General features: G+C 58.4%; 4 protein-coding genes across 7 annotated transcripts; 2 read left to right on the top strand and 2 right to left on the bottom strand.

Moving 5' to 3' along the window:
• The first annotated feature begins 858 nt into the window (after positions 1-858).
• MFAP1 (microfibril associated protein 1) lies at positions 859-4,490 on the top strand. Its single transcript, XM_089539434.1, has 9 exons — positions 859-1,089; positions 1,186-1,405; positions 1,507-1,636; positions 2,091-2,282; positions 2,491-2,595; positions 2,689-2,849; positions 3,301-3,460; positions 3,761-3,850; positions 4,023-4,490. Exons 1-9 carry the CDS (start codon positions 927-929, stop codon positions 4,203-4,205), a joined length of 1,404 nt encoding a protein of 467 aa, XP_089395560.1. The 5' UTR covers positions 859-926; the 3' UTR covers positions 4,206-4,490.
• Positions 4,491-5,047: 557 nt separating this feature from the next.
• Positions 5,048-6,252, bottom strand: LOC149307548 (huntingtin-interacting protein K-like). Its single transcript, XM_089539440.1, has 4 exons — positions 6,021-6,252; positions 5,645-5,700; positions 5,362-5,413; positions 5,048-5,254 (listed from the first exon to the last, which is right to left on the bottom strand). The coding sequence occupies exons 1-4, from the start codon at positions 6,213-6,215 to the stop codon at positions 5,159-5,161; spliced, it is 399 nt and encodes a 132-aa protein (XP_089395566.1). The 5' UTR covers positions 6,216-6,252; the 3' UTR covers positions 5,048-5,158.
• A 927-nt stretch (positions 6,253-7,179) lies between these two features.
• On the top strand, positions 7,180-15,227 carry SERINC4 (serine incorporator 4). 4 transcript variants are annotated; one of them, XM_089539435.1, is made up of 13 exons: positions 7,180-7,481; positions 7,616-7,835; positions 10,531-10,698; positions 11,185-11,363; positions 11,520-11,599; positions 11,992-12,085; positions 12,249-12,460; positions 12,658-12,753; positions 12,848-12,974; positions 13,486-13,558; positions 13,683-13,734; positions 14,008-14,161; positions 14,294-15,227. In XM_089539435.1, exons 1-13 carry the CDS (start codon positions 7,327-7,329, stop codon positions 14,511-14,513), a joined length of 1,830 nt encoding a protein of 609 aa, XP_089395561.1. In that variant the 5' UTR covers positions 7,180-7,326; the 3' UTR covers positions 14,514-15,227. The 4 variants fall into 4 exon arrangements, with proteins under 4 accessions (XP_089395561.1, XP_089395564.1, XP_089395562.1 ...); XM_089539438.1 differs by having other exon boundaries at positions 7,387-7,446; XM_089539436.1 differs by lacking the exons at positions 7,180-7,481; positions 7,616-7,835 and adding an exon at positions 7,928-9,179.
• A 1,396-nt stretch (positions 15,228-16,623) lies between these two features.
• Positions 16,624-20,018, bottom strand: LOC149307550 (peptidyl-prolyl cis-trans isomerase FKBP8-like). Its single transcript, XM_089539351.1, has 8 exons — positions 19,655-20,018; positions 19,393-19,562; positions 18,823-18,911; positions 18,446-18,666; positions 17,936-18,108; positions 17,520-17,597; positions 17,185-17,307; positions 16,624-16,960 (listed from the first exon to the last, which is right to left on the bottom strand). The coding sequence occupies exons 1-8, from the start codon at positions 20,016-20,018 to the stop codon at positions 16,922-16,924; spliced, it is 1,257 nt and encodes a 418-aa protein (XP_089395477.1). The 3' UTR covers positions 16,624-16,921.
• Between the last annotated feature and the right edge of the window lie 304 nt (positions 20,019-20,322).

Genomic DNA, 20,322 nt, shown 5'->3' on the forward strand with positions numbered 1-20,322 from the left:
TAGATGCTCTTTGAGGAGAGGAGGAGGCCCTTAGGGGTCCTGCTTACTCAGGGCTTTCCTATCCCTCTCCAGACCTTAACATGCTGCTGGCCATGAAATGCATAGGTGTCGCTGGTGATATTCTGTGGTGGTGGTGGTGGTGGTGCCTCATACACACAAACCCTTGTCCTGTAAGTTTTCAAGCACCAGGCAGCAATGCGCCGGCCCTGGCGGCAGCGGCAGCCTTCCGCATTCCCCCGTCTGAGGTCCGGGAGAATGGCCTGAGTGTTGGGCTGGGCCCTTGGGAGTGGGTTCAAGTCTCTACTGGGTCACAGAGACCCAGAGGGAGACCTTGCGCAAGTCACTCTCTCTCAGCCTCAGGAGGCAGCCTTGGCGGCGAAGCTCCTTCCGTCTTGTCAAGGAAGCCCTACGGGAGGCTGGCCATTAACTGGGAGTGGACCTGAAGGTGCGGTGCAGAGGGCTGGGCGCCAGGAGAGCAGCCACGAGGCCCAAGGCGCGCTCTCTCAGCCTCAGAGGAGGCCATGGAAGGAGGAGTCCTGGCAAGAAAGGCCTAGGAGAGGCAGCGCGGCCTAGTGCTCTGGGAGAGCGAGGCTCAAGCCAAGCCAGGGCCCTCCTGCTCCTGCTCCACCTTAGGCAGGCCTTCCTGAGAGCGAGAGGAGAGGCGTCCGACGGAGGGAGGAAGGCCGGGGCTCCCTTCAGACTCCTGCTGGCCCTGAGACTAGGGCTGCCTGCAGCAGGGCTGGGGCCTCCGCGCCGACAGAGGGCGCTGTGCGGGGCGCTCTAGCCCACTCCGCTCGCTCGCTCGCTCGCTCACCACTTCCGCCCGCGGCGCTCCTGCGGCCTCTTGTTTGCCGCCGCGCCTTCCGCTTCTGGGTTATCCGAGGGAGAAGCAGCCGTCGTTGTCGTCGTCCATCCGCATCGCCATCATGTCGGGCTCCGGAGGCGGCGGCGGCGGCGGAGGAGGCGGCGGAGGAGGCGGCGGCGCCGTCGCCCTCAGCAGCAGCCTCAGCAGCAGCAGCAGCAGCGCCCTGATGAAGCAGCCGCCCATCCAGTCCACGGCGGGGGCCGTCCCCGTCCGCAACGAGAAAGGTGAGGGGCCTCCGAGGGTCCCAGGGGGCGAAGCGGGGGCCCGAGGGAGAGGCCCCGGCGGGCGCTGACCCTCTCCTCCTCCTCCTCCTCCTCCAGGGGAGATCTCCATGGAGAAGGTGAAGGTGAAGCGCTACGTCTCGGGGAAGCGCCCGGACTACGCGCCGATGGAGTCCTCGGAGGAGGAGGAGGAGGAGTTCCAGTTCATCAAGAAGGCCAAGGAGCAGGAGCTGGAGCCCGAGGAGCAGGAGGAGGACCTGGCCAGCGACCCCCGCCTCCGGCGCCTCCAGAACCGCATCTCTGAGGACGTGGAGGAGAGGTCAGCCGGGCAGAGGGGCAGGCGGAGGGACGGGGGGGCTGGAGGGGTGCCCCCTGGGCAAGAGCACCCTAAGGATCACGGCGGGGGTCTCTGCCTTCCAGGCTGGCAAGGCACCGCAAGATCGTGGAGCCCGAGGTGATGGGGGAGAGCGACTCCGAAGCGGAGGGAGAGGCCTGGCGCATGGAGAGAGAGGACTCCAGCGAGGAGGAGGAGGAGGAGGTGGACGACGAGGTACGGGGCAGAGCCCCCTTCCCTTGAGGGACGCAGGCAAGAGGGGAAAGAAGCGGGGCGCCTGGAAGTATGGGGGCCTGGAGGCTTCCCAGGTCGGGCATTTGGCCAGCCTTGGGGCAGAGGAGCCACGACTGAGGGCCCTGCGTCTGGGGCCAGCCATCGCAGGAGGTTCCTTGTGGTCGGTGGGGCCATTGGTTCCTCTGCCATCGCAGCATGAGTTCCCATCGCCTAGGCAGGGTCTCTCACACCATCCCTGCCCTACCTATGTCTGCCAGCAGCTGAACCAGGGCCTTCAGCAAGGAACGCTGTGGCTGTGCTGGCTAATAAGCAGAAGCTGTCCGCTTGCTGTCTGGCCGCTCAGGCCTCCTAGAGAATGGCTTTATGTTTTTGCCGCAGGCATTTCTGCTTGATGCAGCCATAGGAATGGTTTTGTACATTTCTTTTTTCTCCATAGGAAATTGAGCGCCGCCGCAGCATGATGCGCCAGCGGGCTCAGGAACGCAAAAACGAGGAAATGGAAGTCATGGAAGTGGAAGACGAGGGTCGTTCTGGGGAGGAGTCTGAGTCAGAGTCTGAATACGAGGAGTACACAGACAGCGAGGATGAAACCGAACCCCGTCTCAAGCCAGTCTTCATCCGCAAGCAAGTGCTGTCGCTGATAGGCAGAGGGGGGGGGAGTGGGGAGTGGGCTGAAGAGCCAGGGGCAAGTGGTGTTTGGAGGCACCGTTTCTGTGTCCATTGGGCTTGGGCTTCCTACTTAGGAGTGGGTCCCTCCAGGGGCAGTGCCAGAACCTTTTTGGAGAAGACCACGTTTGGAGTGTTCATAACTCTCCATAAATGTCTCCTGCAGGAAGGACAGGGTCACAGTTCAGGAGCGAGAGGCAGAAGCCGTGAAGCAGAAGGAGCTGGAGCAGGAGGCCAGGCGGCTGGCTGAGGAGAGGCGCAAGTACACGCTTAAGGTACTGAGAAAGACGTGTGTGCGTGTGCACATGCTGGAGCATGAAGAAGGAGGCTGCATATTGGGAGACTTACTGTCTGTTAATTTGTTACAGATTGTAGAAGAAGAAACCAAGAAAGAGCTGGAGGAGAACCGGCGCTCTTTGGCCGCCCTTGATGCTCTAGACACCGACGATGAAAACGATGAGGAGGAGTATGAGGCTTGGAAAGTACGGGAGTTGAAACGCATCAAACGGGACCGTGAGGAGCGTGAAGCGTAAGTAAACCCAGGCCTGACACATATCTGGAGGCTACTGTCCCCTGGCTGCTCCAGTCAAAGGCAGGAGGGAGGTTATGGGGGCTGAGGTGAGGAGCTGGTCCTTTTGTAGCAGATCTTTTTCCTGTTCTCTGGGGTTGAGTAAGAAGAGAGAGTCGGGGTAGGTGCAGCAGGGAAGCAACAATCTAGGCTGCTTTATTTGTACATCTGCACACGCATACACTCTTCTCCCCAAAGATCATTCTTCTAGTACTCTCCTAGCATCCACAAGCTCAGTGGCAAATGAGGCAGGCTAGCCAAACTGAAATCCTTATGTGGCTCCCGCTGCACTGATTTCAGTGTGCTGTTCATATCCGCTCTGCTGAAAAGGACAGATGACTTATCCTGTCCAGAATGTGATGTTATGGGTGGAGAATGGAGGCCTCCAACTGAAATGGGTTGTTTCTTGCAGGCTGGAGAAGGAGAAAGCCGAGATCGAGCGAGTGAGGAATCTGACTGAGGAGGAGCGGCGTGCTGAACTCCGCGCCAATGGCAAGGTCATCACAAACAAGGCCGTGAAGGGCAAATACAAATTCCTGCAGAAGTACTACCACCGGGGAGCCTTCTTCATGGTGAGTAACTGCCTGGGAATCTGCATGCCCTCAAAGCCTTTTCTGCCTGCATCTCTGTGGGCCAGATCCAAGCTCAGGGTGAGGGCATCTCCTGCCACCCCCCTCACCCCACACTGCAACACTCATGCACCTTCCCCAAAGTGCACCAAAGCCACCATAAAGGCTAACAAACCTGTTAGTGTCCTGACTGTCAGTCTTCCCTGTGGTGTGGGTAGCCCTCACTTCTCAGGCAGGCTCTGTGGACGGAAAGGCTCCGACCATCGGGTCTGTTTACCCTCTGCTCTGCTCTCCCCTTTGCAGGATGAAGACGAAGATGTGTACAAGAGGGACTTCAGTGCCCCAACTCTGGAAGACCACTTCAACAAGACAATCTTGCCTAAAGTCATGCAGGTATGTTGGAAGGCGGCCTACTGTTGAGGTGCACTGTGAGTTGCCAGATTTGGTGCTGTAGATAGCTTTGTTTCTCCACATGCGGACAGGTGTACTCTCACCCTGAATTGACTAGAGGGCAAGAAACAACATGGCAGAGTGGCCCTTAGGTGATGCTCTTTTCTTTCTCCAGGTCAAGAACTTTGGGCGCTCTGGGCGAACTAAGTACACGCATTTGGTAGACCAGGATACAACTTCTTTTGACTCTGCCTGGGGCCAGGAAAGTGCGCAGAATACCAAGTTCTTCAAGCAGAAAGCAGCTGGTGTGCGGGACGTCTTTGAGAGGCCCTCTGCCAAGAAGCGGAAGGTGACCTGAGTGGAAGCATAGCACTATCTGCTGAGGTAAAACTTGTAGCAGTTTGCCATTACTGTGGCCTAGGACTGCCGAGGTGGACCCCACTTATTCCCCGTCTTGCTTGTCACCTTACTCCTGTTTGTACTCTTTGAAATACCTCCCTTGTAATATAACTTCCTGTGTATTATACCATTTCCCCCCTCTGGCAACCACAAGGATTCCCTCTTTTTATAGAAGCACCGCTAAGGGTAGGGTGGCATGGAAGAAAATTAAAATTCCGTCTGTATTAAAGGTATTTCTTACCAAGGTACTGCTGTGGTACTTGAGACTGGGAAGTGTTCTCAACCAGAACTGGAGTAAACCCATTGAATGAGGGTCCCTGGGGAGGCAGGAGAGACAAATGTTTCTCTTCCCTCACGAAGCCACACCTTCCTTACTTGGGAAGAGAAGTTAGTGGAATCTGACAGTCCCTCCTTCAGAGGACATACTGTTTACACAGGGCCTGCCTGCTGGAGGGAGCAGTCAGTCAGCTAAGGACACTGGTCTTTGCTCTAAGGAGCTGTTTCAGCAGTCATGGAGACATGCTTTGGAAGCAGCTTGACAGCCTCCTGAAAAGGGTAAGCAACCAGCCAGAGGTTTGGCCTTTTGTGCTTCACAGAGCTGTATAAATGAGAAAGCGTTGCCTGAAAGTTCAGAACCTTACACTGGTTTAGGCAGCAGGATCCAGTCTCTGTGATGCCACAGAACACAAAACACTTCACTAGCAAAACATGCAATGGGTGCAGAACTGGTCATGTTTCATAAAAGGGAAGACTGAAGAAAATCTGGTTCAGTCAATCGTATGAACCCCACAAACAGCAACATGAAGGACAGCATCTTTATTGCAGTAGCTTCAAGAACATCATGCCTGCTTTGTCCATGCAAAGGAGCCCCTGAGATTGCTTCCTTCTCCTTCTCCGCAGAGGGACATCCTCTCAGTTGGTGAGGGTGATGAGCGCTTCCACCACGTTCCCCATGTGTTCCCGCAGACTGCGCTCTGCTGCCGCCCTGGAAATCTCCATCTCATTCATCTGTATGGGAAAGACAGCAAGGGGAACCAATGCTTACCCAACAGGGACTGCATGGAAAGCAGCGGGTGAGAGCCACCCAAGTGGAGCCATGGCTCTGCTGTACTCACAATCAGTTCCAAGTCCTCCTTCTTGATAGTGACTTTAGCCAGCTCTTTCTCTCTAAAATTGAAGGGAGAAGAGAGGGTTTGAGAAGCCTTGTTGCGCCTCAATGACGGCGGCAGGATGTTTCCAGGCCCTGCGTCAGACCATTTCCCAAAACACAAGAACCTATGTAAGGTCTTTAGTTTAAAGCACAGGAAAGCAACTGAGTTAACAAAGAGCTCTCTTGTTCCTTGGAAGTGGCACTCCAAGGCGACCCACTCCTTCAGTTGCGGAGCCTGGCATGCTCACCGTTCCTGCTTGGCCTTCTGCTCCCGGGACCTCCGGTCTCCTATCACCGACATGGCCTGGCAGAGAAAGGGAGGGGGTTAAACACGGATGGCAGAGGCTGCAGGCGGCCGGACCCTCAGGGCGCTTGCCCACCTCAGAGAGCCCTATGGAAAGCCAGGCCGGTGGGAGACCCTCCGAGGGTTCACAGACGGCAGGGCTGCATCCACTCCGGACAAATAACCCGGTTTGGCACCGCTTTAACTGCCCTGGCTCAAGGCTATGGCATTCTGGGAGTTGGAGTTTGTTGTGGGGTCCTCCAGAATGCCATAGCCTTGAGCCAGGATGGCTACTGCGCACATGCTCCGCCAAGGAAGGCAGGCAGGCAGGGCCGGCTCACCGTCTCCAGGTTGGAGCTCTGGATCTCCTTCTCCTCGGCGTAGTCCGTCACGCGCTCCAGGTCGGCGGCGCCGCTGTCGTGCTTCCGGGGCTTCTCGGCCGCCCGCCCGCCGCCTCCTCCGCCGCCATCCCCGCCGCCCGCCGAACCGTTCGGCTCCGCTTCCAGCTCCAGCTCCACGTCTCCCTCCGCCGCCATCGCGCCGGCACCGACTGCCGCCAGCTTCCGGTATCACTTTCGCTTCCGGTGGCGCATGCGCAGCAGGGGAGCAGCTAGACGCGTGGCTAGAGCGGCGCCCCCTGGCGGCCAGGAGGCGCAGAGTCCCGGGGTCAAGGCACATGATCTGGGAGCCTGGGTTTCCTCCTACTCAGCCCCAAGGGCCCTGGAAGGAAGGGGCTGAGTGGCCCTGGCGCAAGGAGCCCCTCAATCAGTGGCAGATCTGGCCTGGCCTTGCCTGGCCTGGCAGGGCCCCTCTGAGGGAAAGGGATGCACCGCATACAACAGCCCTGCCAGGTGGGCCACTGAGGCCCTGGCCCTCCTTCAGCCAGATCCCCGCCTGAGAGTCGACTGTCCTGGCCTCCAGGGCCCAGGCTCCCAGCTGCAGGGAGCAACTGCCTCCTCGCCCCAAAACAACCCCCGAAAAAGGCCTTGGAGGGCGGCTAGGGCCCCTTGTGGCCTGCCTTGAGTCCCGCCTGCAGGCCCTGGGATCCAGGGAGAGGGGCAATGGCCAGGAGGGACTGGGATGCCACTTGGGTCATCTCCAGCCCTTTGACTCGGCTCCAGGGCAGAAGAAGGAGGAGAGGCCTCAGCTGTTTGGGGTCAGGGCTGCCCCAAATCTCTTGGGGGGTCTTTGGCTGGAGCAGATCTGGAGTGGAGGAAAAGGATGACCTGGAGGAGAGGGTCAGAGGCGGGAGGGATAAGGGTCCAAAGAGGCTTTGGGGTGGACCCCTGGACCAAGGAGCCACCGTGGCCCACGGAAAGGTCAGGCGGCTAAGGCAGGAAGCCAGTGGAGGAGGGCTGTGATGTGGAGCAGGCAGGGCCCTTTGGCAGGTCAATGAGAAGAATGCAGGCGGATGTGGGCCTGGGCAGAGATGTAGGTCAGGACAGTATCTTGTCAGAGGTCAAGGGTCAAGACAGAGTTCTAAGGGCAAACACCCCCCGCCTCCCCTGCTCTGGCCTTTCCAGTCCTCCCTGAGGGGAGACATCCATCAAAAGTCCCAAAACAATCAGCCCAGTGAGTCTGGAGCAGCCAAGGTAAAGGTGCAAAGGCACAGGGTCCTTTCCCAAGCCAGGCCCTGCCTTGCCCTCCATGTCTTCTTTTGCACCTGTTGGTTCCCCAGGTGGCTGTGGGCACAGGAGGCACTGGTCCCTTTTAGACGCCCAAGTTCCACCTGGCCCAGAGGAAGGGCTCAAGGTCTATTTCTGCTGGGTAAGAAGGTTAGCAAGGCGGATTTGGCCCCAGAGGTATTGGACAGAAGGGCTCCTTCTGGGGGGGGCATCCCCTGGCCATGCTGCTGTGGCCAATCGGGATCAAAGGTGGAGGGGGGGCTGCTTGTCCCTGGCCAATCCTGGCCTCTTGGCTAATTGGCTTTCTCTAGGCACCAACTTTGGTGGCAGCCGCAGACGCCAGGCCGGAGCAGAGAGATGGTCTCAGCGCTGGGTGGGCAGGCGCCTCCGGGTCCCTGGGATGGGTCGCGGCTGCTGAGCCCCGTGGGGCGGATGAGTGGGGGCCTGGCGCCTCAGCCCCAGCCGCTCTCTTGGGGAGCTGGGCGCCTCCCAGACTCAGCAGGGATGCTGCCGGTCTCCTGCAAAGCCCAGGTGAGCAGCAGCAGCAGGGGTGGGCAGGCTTGGCCTAGGCTGGACTCTGGCCAAGGCCCTGCCTGAAAGGCCTCCCCTCCCTGCGCAGAGTGGAGAGGAGAGCCCAGGTTGGGTGGGGTGATTGCCCAGGTGCCAGTGGCATCCCTTGGGCCAGCTATCCTGGAAAGAGGCTCTCCTGTAGCCCAGGTTGGGCCAGGATTGTTCAGCGGGGGGGGGGGGGGGAGTTTAGGAAGTCACCCTCCCTCCCTCGCAGCCACCCACCTCTCTTTCCACTTGTTGCCCCCCAACTGCTGGGGGACTCATCTCTCTGGGCATTGGGTTGGAATGGGACTTTCCACTGAGCCATGCCTTGGCATCTCAGGGCCAAGAGGGCAGTGGCCTGGCGGATCTTTGCCAAAGGACAATTTCGGGTCCTGAGTGCTGCCTTCCTGGCTCAGACTGGGCCAAGGAGGCCTTTCCCTACAATTGGTTGGCTGTCCTGCTGACTACCAAGCGCCATATGAGCAGAGGGCACGCATGGATCTCCCAGGAAGAAGAATCAGTGCCATAAGCAGCTCTTCAGAGGGACGCTGCAAAGCCCCTGGGGCTTTCCAAAGGCCGAGTAGAGGCTGCCCAGAGAGTCCCTGCAGGAGGGACTGTGGAGGAGGACTGGGTGGTGATGGGAAGAGAAAGGTTTGTGCAGGTCATCTGGGGTTGTGTGGCCTACGCTTGCTCCCAGACCCCAGGGCAGTGCTCCGCCACAGACTGCCTGTTGTGCCTCAGTTGATTTTCAAGTAGTCTTTTGATACCTTGGAGACTTGCTCAGAAGGACCCAGTTGCTGGATTCTCTTCCAGTGTAGATATTTGGGCAAATACATGCAAACACCGCTGCTGACATTGGTGCTGCTTGGTTGCTTCTTTGACCCTGTCTGGTCAAGAGGTTTGGATTTCCAGGCATCATCACCCACTTCTGATCTTCTCAATCCTTAGGCAGCTCTTTCAGCAAAGTGGTCTTACTGGGAAGGGAAGGTGGGTGGGTTGGGGTGAGTCTCACCCCATTGGGACCGTTGACATCGCTTTCCCTGCTGCCCCCCTTTGCCCAAAACTAGCACCCCAGCAGAGGGCATTCTCACTCCTTGGGCTAGCAAGGCTCTTGGGATACAATCCCCATTATCCTGACCTTAGATGGGAGTTACAGTACAGCCTGATCTGGGGCCCCTGCTTGAGACAGGCCACCTCTACCTCCAGAGCCAGAGTTATCTCCTGCCTTCCCTCCAAAGAGCTGAAGGCCCCCTTCAATCTTCACAACAGGCCTGCGCGGGAGACTACCGCTCGGCACAGGAGCCATTAACCCAGCTTTCCCAGGTGCCTCTCGGATCCAAGGGAGGGGGCTGAGAGGGGGTTGTGTGTTTGTGTGTGTGAGGTGCGTGCCTGAGTCAATTAGCAGGGAGGCTAATCCTCTTCTAGAATCTTGCTGGCCAGATGGACTGGGCACCTGGGAGTAATCCTGGCCGGTTGGCTGGGCGGTCAATGTGGGGGTGGCCAGGAGGCCTTGCCTGCAGCCTCTCTCTGGGTGGATTCTGCTTTGGAGTGGCTGAGCCCAGAAGGATGGGGATGTTACAGAAAGGCAGAAGGGAGGACAGACCAGACCCCAGAAGGTGGTGGGGCTGGAAAAGAGAGCTCCCCCAGGCAGCAGCTGTGGCTATCCAGAGAACAGAGGGGGGCGCATTGCCAGCAAGAGGATGGTCAGCCTGCCAGTTGAGTAGGACTGGCTTGAGCCTAGGGCTTGGCACCTTGGGCAGTGGCCATGAAGTTCAGAGTAGAGCACTGAGTGGACATGGGAGCTACTAGCCGCCCCTGCCAGGTAGGCCCCCTGCGTCCTGCTCCTGGCTCTGGGCTGCTCAGCCCCACTGGATGGGCCAAGAGGAGACCCTCTGCACATGCATCCCTCTGCTAACAAAGCCTCTAACCAAGAAGCTGCATTTTACAAGGTGTTTTTATGCTCTCCCAGACCTCTTTTTCTTCTTGTCCTCTGTCTTGCTGGAGGTTTTGAGCAGCATTGTCACACAGAGGACGGTGAGGGAGGGCTGGAAGAACATAACTTTCAGTGCTTGGTTGCAGCAGAACATCTGCAGTAAACAATGCAAAAAAGTTTGACTTGGGAGAGAATGGGATTGTTTTTAGTCTGACCAATCTGAGCGTGGTTGTATCTGCTGGCCTGCAATAGGGAAGGTAAACAGCTGCTGCCTCAATAGTCCCTTAATTGAGCACATGTGAACAGCACCGCAGACACAACAGCTTGCTTGTAAAAGGGTAGCTGTTTTGGTTTGACCACTAAAATGGAAATACTGAGGAGTGTGGTGGCTGGTGAAAGAGAAATCATAATCCCTGGATGCATTTTCAAAGACGCCTCCAAGTGGTCTCTAGATGGTTCAAAATGTTTTTGTTCACATTAAGGAAGGCCTGCCTGACCTGGCTGTTTCATTTCACATGAGTATGTTGATGGTACTGAATGCAAAGTTTGCTGAAATCTGTTGGGCTGCTCTTACTCTTTTTTTGTTTGTGGTGTAGGAAACCTTTCCTATTCCTATGTCCCTATTTCTCTCTCCAAATCTTCTGTTAAAGATGAAGTCATGTCCCAGGACGCTCTGGCTTTGTTAAGTGGGTTTTGCCTGTAACCTGCCCCTCTCCTCCTCTCCTGTCTCCGACTGCCCAGATCTGCTGCTGCTGCGGCCCGGCTCCCTGTGGGCTCTGCTGCCCGGCTTGCCCCAGCATCAGGGTCTCCACAGGCACCCGTCTCCTCTACATGCTCTTTCACATCTTGGCCTGCACCAGCTGCTGCTTCATGCTCTCCCACACGGTGGCTGAAGCCATCAAGGAGAATGTGAGTGAAGAAGGAAAGCCCTCTGCCCAAGTCAGGGGGCGGGCGGTGGGGCGGGGGGCTGTGCTGGACCCCAGCTGCCTCTGCAGGGAGACCCCACCTGCTTTGGCCCAGAAGCCGTTGAGCAGCCCATGAATGCAAGCAGGTAGAAACCCAGGTAGAAGGTCCCCTGCTCTGTGTTGGGGCAGAGAGGAGCCTTCAAGTCAGGCCCAGGGTTGATCCCTGGCTCAGGGCAGTGGGGCAGCTCTGGTCAGTGTGGTCCGGTCTCTACTCACAGAGATGCAGACTAAGGAAGACACCACAAGGGCAACACAGTCTCACCCCATTCTGCCATCCAGATGGCCCCAGACCCTTCTTTTCTTAAATGGGCAGCTAGAGCCAGCAAGGGCAAAGTGGTGGAGTGAAAAAGGGAAGGAGCAAATGTTTCTCCAGTTGCTGTTGCTGCTCATGCGCTGGGTGTGTGCGTGCCCTCTTCCCTCTGCTCCCCAGGTGCCTTTTTATGCAGTGCTGTGTGAACACCTCCCAGGGGGCTCTGACTGTGACATCCTGGTGGGCTACTCAGCCGTCTACCGGGTCTGCTTCGGCACTGCCTGCTTCTATCTGGCCCAGGCCCTCTGCCTCCTCAACATCAAGTCCAGCAACACCTTCCGGGCCCTTCTGCACAACGGGTGAGAAGGCAGGAAGAGCCCCAGCCCAGTCTGGGTGAGGATGTCCCCCCAGCCCCCCACTTGCACATGGGGGCAGGGAGGTTATGGGCTCCAGTCTTGTCACTTCTATGGCCTCAAAGTGGGTGGTTGGGGTGCCATGGGGCTGGTCTCTTGCAGGTTCTGGTTCCTGAAGTTCCTCATCCTGGTTGGACTGTGTTCAGCTGCCTTTTTCATCCCAGACCAGCGCTTCATCCAAGGTGAAAAGCCCTTCCTGGCCCCTTCCCATTTCCAGCAGAAGCACATGATGTGTCATGTTGGGGCGGGGGGGGGGGGGGGAGAGAGATCCCTTTTCCTAAAAAGGGCTGTGGAGATGACCCATGTGAAGAGGCAGCAGGAGGGCCAGAGGTAGAGTGCCCAAGGGGTTTCAGTACTGCAAGGCTGCCATGCCCAGGGCACAATTCCTGGGAGAGGTTTGAGGAGAGCAAGATGGGAAGGAAGAGCACCCATGGGCTGGGCTGGGCTGGACAGAGCAGGGCAGGGGCTCCCACCCCTTGGAGCAGCTTCTGTGTCCCACCAGATGCAGGGAAAGGAAATCCCACAGGGCTGCCCCCTGCCTCTTGCCTGACCTCGCTCTGCTCTCCTCTGGCAGCCTGGCACTTGGTTGGCGTCTGTGGAGGGTTTGCCTTCATTTTGGTGCAGCTGGTGCTGATCACAGCATTTGCCCACACTTGGAACAAGAACTGGTGAGCCTTCCTTCCTGCAGCCTAAAGTGTCAGAGGATGGGTGGGGCCCCCTCCCGGACCCTGAAAGGCTTGCTCCCTCTGGGAGAGTCCCAAAGCGTGTGTCGTGGGGAGGCCTTATCATCGCTCTGCAGACGGGCCAGTCCTGATGCTCCTTCCCCCACAGGCTCACCGGTGCCTCCCAGGACAAGCGCTGGTACCTGGCTGTGTTCTTTGCTACGCTGGGCTTCTACACCGTGGCCTCCACAGCCTACACCTTCCTGTACAAGTTCTACACTCATCCGGGCGGCTGCTTCCTCAACAAGGGGCTGCTGGCCTTCAACGGCGGCCTCTGCCTCCTCATGTCCTTCACCTCCATCACCCCCTGCGTCCGCCTCCGTGAGTGGGTGGGCACAAGCGTAGGCTGGGGGCTGGCGGTGGTGGTCTCCTGGCCAGGCTCAGTCTGCAGCCTGCCATGAGCAAAACCTAGGGCTGCATTTCCAAGCGGTGTGGGGCTGGAGCCGGGACAGAGCAAAGGGCTTCCTCATGGCACTGGCCCTGACCACCCCCTCACCTTCTACTTGCTCCTCCTGCAGGACAGCCACGCTCTAGCCCCTTGCAGGCCTCCATCATCTGCTGCTATGTCATGTACCTGACTTTCTCAGCCCTCTCTAGCCGGCCACCAGAAAAAGGTGAGTGGGTTGCTGTCATCCAGCTGGCTTGGGGCCTCTCCAGGATGCTCGCTGTGGGCCCTGCTCCATGACCAGCCCCCTCTTTCTCCCCCAGTGCAGTACAAGGGCCAGAACCTCACCATCTGCTTCCCCAGCGTGAGCAATGATGGGATGCAGACTGAAGACACAACAGTGGCTGTCCTGGGGGCTGCTGTCATGTATGCCTGCGTCCTCTTTGCCTGGTGGGTATCAGCCCCTGGAAGGAGGTGGCCTGGCTCTTGATCCCACTTGGGAATGTGGGGAGGAGCACATGGAGGAGCATGCATGCCTCCCTTGACACCTCTCACCTCCCTGTAAGCAGAGGAGCTCTGAGAAGGGCCACAGATGGGGTCCCCTCCACCTCACTGGGTGCATCATGGGTTTGCCTCTGCAGCTGCCTCTTTCTGCTGCCTCGCTCTGCCCACCCTTCTTGGGGTTCCACACTGAGCTGTTCTGGAAGGAGGATCCTCCTCTCCCTCTGGACCTCCCCCCCCCCAAGAATGAGAGGCCCTCCTTGTAGGACAGCAGCTGGACCATGTAGTGACTCAGCTTTGGCCTCCATGGGGCTGGAGGGATGAGGTTTGGGGGGATACTTCTACATAGAGGGGTGGATCTTGTCTGGTAGAAGCATGGCATCCCCTGGCCACTAGCAGCCAGTCTTCGGTGGCCCCGCAGCAGAGGGTGCCTTCAGCTTTGCCCTTTTCCCTGCCCTAGCAACGAAGCCTCCCTGCTTGCTGGGATGTTTGGGCCCCTGTGGATGATCAAGGTCTACAGTTTTGAATTTAAGGTGAGTCAGAGATGGAGTGGTCTGGAGCACATGCTGGGCCTGGGTGGGCTTTGGCCTTTCAAACTGGGGGGGGGGGGGGGCAGAGGTAACTCACTAGGTGACTTTGGGCTCTCCCTCCCCACAGAATCCTTCCTGCTGCTTCTGTTGCCCAGAGAAGATGGAGGAGGAGCTGGCAGGTGAGTAGGGTAGCTGAGGGAGGCCATTCTTCTCCTACCTCACTGTGGGCCCCTTGTAGCCTGAACCATGGCAGCATTGTGGGGCTGTCTGAGGAAGGGGCTCTCTGAAGCCTTTCTCCACATGCTAAAATGAAGGAAAGCCCAAGAGGTGCATCTGCCCACAGTGTAGCATCCTATAAAAGCCAGAGTCCTAGCTGGGCCTGGCATTGCCCACCCTCCTGCCCACCCACCTCCCCTCTGTGACTGAGCCCCCCTCTTCTTTACCTGGAACAGGGCAGAGGTATAACCAGGAGGCTGTGTCCCCCCCTGTGGGGCAGAGGATCGTCCACAATGAGCATGACCAGGTGGTCTACAGCTACTCCACCTTCCACTTTGTCTTCTTCCTGGCCTCGCTCTACGTCATGATGACCCTCACCAACTGGTTCAGGTAGGAGAGGAGTGGCTCAGACCCCCTGGGGGGCACATTGTGCCAGTCCTACAGCAGCAGCCCCTGTCCTAAGGAACGCAGAGGCTGCCCAAAGCATTGCCATATGATCCACCCACCCCACTCTCTTTGCAGCTATGAGAACGCTGAGCTGGAGACCACCTTCACACACGGCAGCTGGTCCACCTTCTGGGTTAAAGTGGCTTCTAGCTGGGCTTGTGTCTTCCTCTACTTCTGTCTCCTTCTGGGGCCCCTCTGCCTCCCGAACTCACGCCAGCAGCAGGGAAGCCAGCCCTTCCTGCGCGTTATACGACGGAAACGGCGTGCCCTTCACCGTGTTGGCGTCGCAACGTAGTCTCGGCTCACAAGCTCCATCACTTTCACTTGCCTTAGGCCTAGCTGCCTGCTGAGGTTGTTGAGGGCCGTCTCCAAGGAAGGAGGGAGTGCAGGATCAGGGCCTGACCCCAAGAGGTCCTGCCGAGGGACCGGTGTCGCCTATGGGCACTGGTCTTGCAATGGATGCCAGTCCTGGTCACAGTGTGCCCTGCATCTGCCTTGATAATTCATCAGGGAACGGAGAGGTTGGATGCAGGTTGGTGAGAAGGAGATGCCAGGTGTTCTCCTAATACGCCCTTCCCCAGCACCACTGCTGTGTGCTACAAGGCCCCCCAAAATGGGGGACGGGAGCAGAGCTGGGCTGGGCTGCCATTTCCAGGGCAGCATGGGCTGCGCCCTCCCCCCCCAGGAAAGTGCAAGGAGTGGGTCCCCAGCTGCAGTGGCGAGCTGGACTAGATGATCCCAGAGACCCTTTCCAGCTCCATGAATCTTTGGTCACAGCCTAACCCCAAGTGGAACCAGTGGTGGGCTTAAGGGCCATGGCAAAGAGGGGTGGCTACATAGGGGAAGGAGGTTGGCACTGTCTGGCCACCTGATTGCAGGAGAAAGGAGGTGGAACTTTGTCTGGTGGGGGCCCATGGGAGGAGGAGAAGCCAATGTGTGGGGGGAAGACCGCAAAGGGGACTGGTGGCCATCAAAGTCACGGTGCTTCTGCTAATAAAATCTTGCTCCACTACAAGGCTCCCTGGCTGTGTATATGGCTCCCCCTGAGAGCCCTGGCTTGGGCTTTGGGTTATGGGTGTGTAGACACATCCTCCATGGCAGGGAGGAATTGCTGAAGGAGGAGGACTTTGGGGATGGCAGGGGTCGGTTGGTTCAGGGTGCCTGCTGCTATCTTAGTGCTCCAGGTCTTTAGGGCAGTCTCCCTCCACTGATCCCTGAAGGACCAGGTTTTGTATAATACCCTGACTCATTTTGGAGGGTGATTAGGGTGTTTTAAGAACGCCTGGCCCTTCCTTCCCAGCCCTACTCAGTCCCTGGAGCCAACCTTTGCTGAGCGCTGTGGGGAAGCCTCACCAGCTCCCTCTCCTGCCATGGCTTCATTCCTGGGTTCAGGGCCCAGGGGGACCTCCTGCCGCACATCCTGAGCAGATCCCTCTGGCCAGGCAGAAGACAAGGCTAGCCACTGAATGGCTTTCCATGCCCAGGCTAAGGTGGTGAGGATTTCCCATCAGCGGGTGTGGAACTTGGCTGCATTTGGCTCAGGAGCTCAGAATGTGGCTGCTTCACCTGATTTCCTCCACTTTCCTCATCCAGGTCTCCCAGTGAGTGTATCTGGGCAGAAAAGTCTGTGAACGGTGTCACGAGGCATTGACTATTGCAGGGTGGGGGCTGGACTAGCTGGCCCTTGGGGGACCCTCCAACCCTAGCATTCTATTTCTATGTGAGTGATGCCCTTCAGCACCCCAAGAGAAACCAGACATTGGCTGTTGCTCGCTCCTGTCATCACAGAGCCTTCCCTCTCAGAGTTCGTCTGCTGCTTCTTTACATTGCAGCTCTGTGCCAGTTCCAGCTGGTTCCCACTTTGCAGCCAGGAGAAGACCATGGGATGCAGAAGGGCCTCCATGTGGGTGTCCCTTCCCTCCCCTGCCACTGCCAGGAAGGTGAGCGGGGCTCACTGTTCTCTCTCCCTGGCACCATTCAGATGTCAGGACCAGGATGCTGCCTTCCTCCCAGGAAGACTCCCCAGTGCATTATTTGGCAAAGGTTAACAAATATATACCATACTGTATGTAACCCCCCTCCACTGGCCAGAGATGCAGCCATGCCCTGGAGCAGCTATGCCACTGGCCTGTGGGCTCCCAGCAGAAAGAAGGGGGGAAAGGTCGGGATAAATAACCAAGGCAAATCACCACACTGCTTTTGGGCACCATCATCATTGTTATTGCTATTATGATGATGTTGAGGAAACATTTAGCGGTCCCTGAGATCTGCCCAGATTAGCCCGGGCTGCAGAGCCAGTTCTGTGTGTCCTTCCAAGTGCAAAGGTGGAGGTGTGGGGAGCCTGCTTCTACTGGAGGGCCCCGTGGACTCACCCCAGACGCTCTCCTCCACTCTCCAGGCTGAACAGGAAGAGGCCCAGGATGCTTTGGCTGCAGAGGGACACCCTTTCCTGGGCTTTGCTGACGAACTGAGCATCCTTGGCTTGGAAGAAAAATTGTCCACTTCAGAATGAGTAACAGCCCAGAATGGAGTCAGTCATGCCTAAAAAAGGTGCCCACGGTGGTTGGGCAACTCCTCCTCGGCCTTGGGAAAGGAAGGGCCCACCAGTCCTTCTGACTTTGGAAGCTGGGCTCCACCGAAGGGGGGCAGAGAGTCCCTGGTGGGCCCTTTGCTCAGCAGTGGTGGGCTTCGCCTCAGGAGCTCCTAGATCGTCCAGCTTGCCTGTGGGGCAGGGACCTCTGGCTGCAGAGGGGAGAGCAAGAGAGAAAGCAAGTGGGCTGCACAGCCACCCAAAGGCCCATCTGGGCCATGCCCACAACATTGGCAGCAGCATGGAATTGGGACCCCCACATCCAGGCACAGATGGGTGAGGGGACAGCCCAGCAGAATGAGGAAGCGGCTGGGCTGAGGGAGGGAGGAAGCTATGCCATGGGGCCACCCCCCACCCCTTTGCCCAGTTGACCGACCTGAGGGCTGTGAACCTCAGGAGCAGTTGGGGGGTCCTTTTGGAGAGCCTGTCTGGGGCTAGTGGGGGACTCCTTCTGTCCTCTTTGCCTCCTGGTCAGCTTAGAGAGCTCCACGTGGATGGCCTGGAAGTCAGCCAAAGGGGAGACCTGTTAGCCCTCCTGGCACATCTTGTTCTGACTGTGGGTAGTGGCAGCTGCTCCCTCTGGGCACAGTTCTTCCATTCTATGAACATGGTGCCCCAAAAGGAAGCGTGCCAGTCACAGGGGTGCTGCCAGGGAGAGGGGGGCTGGGAAGGGGGCGGCTCTGTCTCGCTCTGCTATTGCTGCCGCCTCACCTTTGTGGTTGGCGCCAGGTGAAGGGCTCGCTTCAGAATAGCCATGGCGACCTGATCCTCTCCCTGCTCAGACAGCAGCTGCAGGGCAGAGAGGGTGGTTACAGGGGAAGGTATACCCTGGCTTGCTCCATCTCCTCTGTCTGTTCTTCCCCATTTTTCCTTTCCTGCTCCTTCTCCTGTTTCTCCTCCAGTCTTCAGGATTTGCACGCATGCCCCCCCCCCCCGCCCTGCATGTGCCCAGCCCTAGCTCTGACTACAAGGAAAGCATGTCTTTCTATCCAGGCTCAGTCTGACTGATATTAAGGGATGGAGTGATGATCCCTGAGGGTCTTCCATCTCAGCTGACCCGGCATCCCACCCACGGCGGTGGTCAACCCCTCTGGGCAGAGTCCTGCCACCTCCCATCCCAGCCCTACCTTGCCTTTCCTGAAGAGTGCCTTGACGTTGTCTGGGTCCAGCTGCAGCACCTGGTTGCAGGACGCCAGGGCCTCCTCTGGCCACTGCAGTTTCAGTTGGGTGGCAGCACAGTTATTGAGGCACTTGATCTGAAGGTCTTGCTGCTCTTCTTCCTCCTCCGGACTCAGGCAGCCTGTGGGGTGAAGAGGCCTCACTTCCAGGCAGCCCCCAGCCTCACTTTCAGGGGCCAAGAGGCCTCAGGATATGTTGAGGAGGGGCTGGCAGGGCTTTGGCAACTGAGCTGGATGCCCCTCCTTTACCAGGAAGGGTGCCAACCCACAATGCCCTCCTATGGGCCCAGATTTGGGGGCACTGCTCTACATCTAGACAGGCTGGGATCCAGTGCACTCCCTTGCTCACTGGATTCATTTTAGCCACTGCCAAAACTTGCTCAGGTGGGCCTCCTTCACTGGGCATATCCCTCCTCCACAACATGGCACCACTCACACCCAGGGCCCAGCATGGCTCACCTTTTCCTGCTGGCAACAGCAGCAGGTGCAGAACTTGCTGGTAGCAGTGCAGAGCCCGCTGGTAGTCCTCCCGTTCAAAGTGGAAGTTGCCCCACTCCCGCTTATGATTGCCCAGGCTGAGGCGCTCCAGGGCTGGCAAGAGTGTGGGGTCAGGGCCGTCCTGCACCTGCAGCACCGTCACCTCATAGAGCAAAATGGCATTCATGGGGATGTCAGGCTCCCTGAAGAGTCAGCCAGGAGGAGGAGGAGGAGGAGGAGGAGAAAGGTGGGAAGAAGAGAAAGAAAGGCTTATTCCATCATCCCCAGCCCTGTTGTCCTAGCTTTTGCCCTCCCAGCCCCAGTGCCAGCCCAGGACTGGAGGACCCTGAAGGCCTTACCTGCCCAGGCGACCGTAGGCACAGGACGGGCCGGCCAGGAAGAGGGCTACTTCTCCCAGTTGCATGGAGGGAACACCAAGCTCCAAGGCCTGTGATGGTGGTGGTGATGGGGAGCAGAAAGTGGTCATGGGTGCAGCCCCAAGGGACCCCCGCTCACTCTGCGCTCACACCCCACACCAAAGGCCACACAAATATTTTGGTACAAGGCTGCTCCAGAGAGGCCACCTCTGATCTGCGCTGGCTTCCAGAGTGGAGCTCAAACACAAAGATGGAGGCTTCTGTGGGGAGGAAAGGCTGGGCAAGAGGCATGGGTGAAAGTGGGGGGCTTCAGTGCACCCACTTGTGGTCTCCTGACAATGCCATGGGCACAAGTTGCTTGGCCAGGGAAAATGCAGTTCTTTGGTGCAAAAACAGCAACAGAGGACTCCCTCACACAGGAAAAGGGGACCCCACATGAATCTGAGAAGGAATTTCGGATCCCCAGAGACCTGCCAGCCACTACCTCCCCCCCAAACAAAGGCCCCACAGCCTCACCCACTCACCTGCCCCACCGTTCTCCCCACAACTTACCTGAATGGCCTCCCCTTGGCCCAGGACAAAGGTCAGCTTGGGGTCCTTCTCCACCAGGCTCCAGTCCTCCAAGACTCCGAGCAGCTTCACGGTCACTGCCTGGCCTGGCTGCGGCCTGATGCCCTCTCCATGCCCGCCTCTCACTAGGCACTTCCGCAGGCACTTTCCCTCTGGAGGGCAAAGGGGGAGGCCCAGTGAAGCCATGCTCGGGAGGGGGCACAGAAGAGCCCCCTGGTTCCCCCTTCTCCAACTGTCCACTCACCACCAAGGTCCTCCCAGCCATCGGTGGCCAAGAGCTCCTGGAAGCCTCCTTGGCCGGCCGGCCCCAGCAAGCACTCCAGCCGTTGGTAGAAGGCCTTCTCCTCCTGCCGGGGGGGAGGCACTGGGATGGCCGTGTGGGGCAGCTGGAACTGGACCTTCCTGGGCAGGCTGCCCCTGGCCTCCTGGACCCGTGGTGGCCCCTCGCCAGCCTCTCCTGCTTCTGCTGGGCCTGGCAGCATCTCCAGCCTCAGTGAGCACCTGGGGGACTGGTCCTCTTCCATCTCTCCCAGTAGTGACCATCGGGGGCCCTTAGCGGCTTGCGTTTGGGGCCAGGCAGGCCAAGCTGTCAGCAGCGGAGGAAGCATGCTGGCGGGGAGCGGCTGCTAATGCAATTATGGCCTCAGCCTTATGGGCGATTAGAGTAAGTCCTCCCTACGCCCCAGCTGCTCTCACACTCGCCTCCAAGCCTCTGGCAGGCAGACAGTGCCTCCACTCCAGCCCTACTGTTTCCAGCAAGGACCCTTGGGAGCTCCCAGTCCAGGCCTAGGGCTCTGGACATGCTTTTAAGAGATTCAGGCCTTACTGCAAGAGGGAGGTTGCAAGCCCCCCCCCCATGGATGTCCTTCCCTCCTGCTTGAAAAAGTGGCAGCAGGGGCTCCCCAAGAACAG

This window comes from Sceloporus occidentalis, unplaced genomic scaffold (assembly GCF_023333645.1).
Source record: "Sceloporus occidentalis isolate IW3139 unplaced genomic scaffold, rSceOcc1.0.p SCAF_9, whole genome shotgun sequence".
NCBI lineage: Eukaryota > Metazoa > Chordata > Lepidosauria > Squamata > Phrynosomatidae > Sceloporus > Sceloporus occidentalis.

Coding starts and splice junctions, on each gene's coding strand:
- MFAP1 (XM_089539434.1), top strand. CDS start 927: ATGTCGGGCTCCGGAGGCGGCGGCGGCGGCGGAGGAGGCGGCGGAGGA. Junction 1,090..1,185: donor CCCCGTCCGCAACGAGAAAG/GTGAGGGGCCTC, acceptor CTCCTCCTCCAG/GGGAGATCTCCATGGAGAAG. Junction 2,283..2,490: donor CAGTCTTCATCCGCAAGCAA/GTGCTGTCGCTG, acceptor TCCTGCAGGAAG/GACAGGGTCACAGTTCAGGA.
- LOC149307550 (XM_089539351.1), bottom strand. CDS start 20,018: ATGCTTCCTCCGCTGCTGACAGCTTGGCCTGCCTGGCCCCAAACGCAA. Junction 18,667..18,822: donor GCCTACGGTCGCCTGGGCAG/GTAAGGCCTTCA, acceptor CTGACTCTTCAG/GGAGCCTGACATCCCCATGA. Junction 17,598..17,935: donor CACTCTTCAGGAAAGGCAAG/GTAGGGCTGGGA, acceptor TCTGCCCTGCAG/CTGCTGTCTGAGCAGGGAGA.
- LOC149307548 (XM_089539440.1), bottom strand. CDS start 6,215: ATGGCGGCGGAGGGAGACGTGGAGCTGGAGCTGGAAGCGGAGCCGAAC. Junction 5,414..5,644: donor CAGAAGGCCAAGCAGGAACG/GTGAGCATGCCA, acceptor CTTCAATTTTAG/AGAGAAAGAGCTGGCTAAAG. Junction 5,255..5,361: donor AGGAGGACTTGGAACTGATT/GTGAGTACAGCA, acceptor TTTCCCATACAG/ATGAATGAGATGGAGATTTC.
- SERINC4 (XM_089539435.1), top strand. CDS start 7,327: ATGTCTTCTTTTGCACCTGTTGGTTCCCCAGGTGGCTGTGGGCACAGG. Junction 10,699..11,184: donor CTGAAGCCATCAAGGAGAAT/GTGAGTGAAGAA, acceptor TCTGCTCCCCAG/GTGCCTTTTTATGCAGTGCT. Junction 13,735..14,007: donor GATGGAGGAGGAGCTGGCAG/GTGAGTAGGGTA, acceptor TACCTGGAACAG/GGCAGAGGTATAACCAGGAG.